The 1,575-nt window shown below is 62.7% G+C and overlaps 1 protein-coding gene across 1 annotated transcript; it reads right to left on the minus strand.

Annotated features, from left to right (window-relative positions):
* Window positions 1-32: 32 nt before the first annotated feature.
* LOC121024213 (protein FAM71E2-like) lies at window positions 33-1,569 on the minus strand (the record flags this gene model as incomplete). The annotated part of the gene is made up of 2 exons (XM_040466482.1): window positions 555-1,569; window positions 33-321 (listed from the first exon to the last, which is right to left on the minus strand). Coding segments are annotated over exons 1-2 (439 nt in total), but the record flags the coding sequence as incomplete, so codon positions are not given.
* Between the last annotated feature and the right edge of the window lie 6 nt (window positions 1,570-1,575).

Genomic DNA, 1,575 nt, shown 5'->3' on the forward strand with positions numbered 1-1,575 from the left:
CGGGAGCATCCTGGGGGAGGCAGGAGACAGACATGGTGGAGCAGAGGATGGGGCAGGGCAGGGGGGGGTGGGGGATGGGGGGAGAGGCGGGAGAGGGACATGGTCGAGGGGGGGATAGGGCAGGCCCGGGGAGCGCGGGGGGGGGGCCGGGCGGGAATGGAGGCACCTGGTGAGGACGAGGCTGGCGCACTCCCTGCCCTCCGGGGGCTGAGCGATCAGCAGGATGTCTGGCAACACCAGGCCAGGCTGGGAGGCGGCCACACCCATGGTCACACGGTTGGTTCTGTGGTGCACGTACACGGGGGCCCCTCGATTGGTCACCTGGGGGGCCAGGGAGAGGGGCTGGGACCACTCCTTTCTCCAATGCTCCTCTGGCACCCCCAGCCCAAGCCCCCTACCACCTGAGCCTCCCCACCCCCGCGGCTGCCTAGTCAGTGCCTGCCTGGGTTCCAACCCCCCAGTCCGGGGGTGGGGTGGGGTCGGGGGGGGGGGGTGGGTGGTGTCTCAATCCCTTCCTGCCCCTCTCCGCCCCCAGGGTGCAGGAAGCTGGGGACCTGGACAAAGTTACTCTCGAACATGGGCAGCGGGCGGAGGGGCAGGTACTCTCCCCTCTGGAGGGTCTTCTGCAGCTCGCCTAGTGTGGGGACCCATTTTGAGGGTCCCTGGAATGGCTCCATGCGCCTGATGTTCTGAAGCCGGTTCATGGCGGCTGCAGAAAAGGTGGGTCACGCCAGACACAGAGTCAGGGACCCGGCACCTGGGCGCTTGGCCTGCCCAGTGTCCCCCAGCCCACCCGCCCTGGCCCTTTAGGCTTGGCAGGTGCCACAGCTCAGGGGTCCCAGAGGGTGGGGCTTCCCCAGGGCTTGGCCATGGCCCTGCGGTGGAGGGTGGTCAGCCCTGGCTTGGGGGAGGAGCCTTGGGGGGGGGGCCTTTGTGACCTCATCAGACACTTGTAGGACTCTTTCTGGGAACTCTCTGGGGGGGGGGGGCGTGGACTCCCTTCTCCTCCTGGGATGTGGCCTAGAGTCTCGAGGGCTGGAGTCTGTGAATCAGAAGCCCCGACTGCAGACCCAAAGCTACTGAAAATTCGGGGCCCCCGGCAGGATCTGTCTTGGACATTATAAATGGATAATTAACCAAAGAGTTTCCCACTTAAGAAGGGAGGCCCGAGCATGGCCCCAACTCACCACTGACCCCTTTCAGAGACCTTGAGGAAGACTCATACCCCCCACTGAGCCTCAGTTTCCCCATATATAACCGATTTGTGTCTGTGGCAGTGATTGCTGAACAGATTGCTGAACATTGGTTATAAAGAAAGGGGCACGGGCTTTGGAAGGAGCTGGACCTCTGGCAGAAACACAGTGGTCCCTTTCAAGGTGTGACCTTGAACACCATGTCCCCTCCCCCGCCAGCCTCACTTTCTCTCACCTGGAAAGTGGGGCATGATGGAGCATTCAGGGGATCATGTAAGTAAAACCCCACACTTAAGACACGGCCCAGAGCACACACTCAGTGAGCAGTCATTCCTGACTCCTTCTGAGGTCTTATTTTGGGGGAAGGGGTTGGCTGGCATTC

The sequence above is a fragment of the Herpailurus yagouaroundi genome, unplaced genomic scaffold (assembly GCF_014898765.1).
Source record: "Herpailurus yagouaroundi ecotype Mexico unplaced genomic scaffold, PumYag 61295, whole genome shotgun sequence".
Taxonomy (NCBI): Eukaryota; Metazoa; Chordata; class Mammalia; order Carnivora; family Felidae; genus Herpailurus; species Herpailurus yagouaroundi.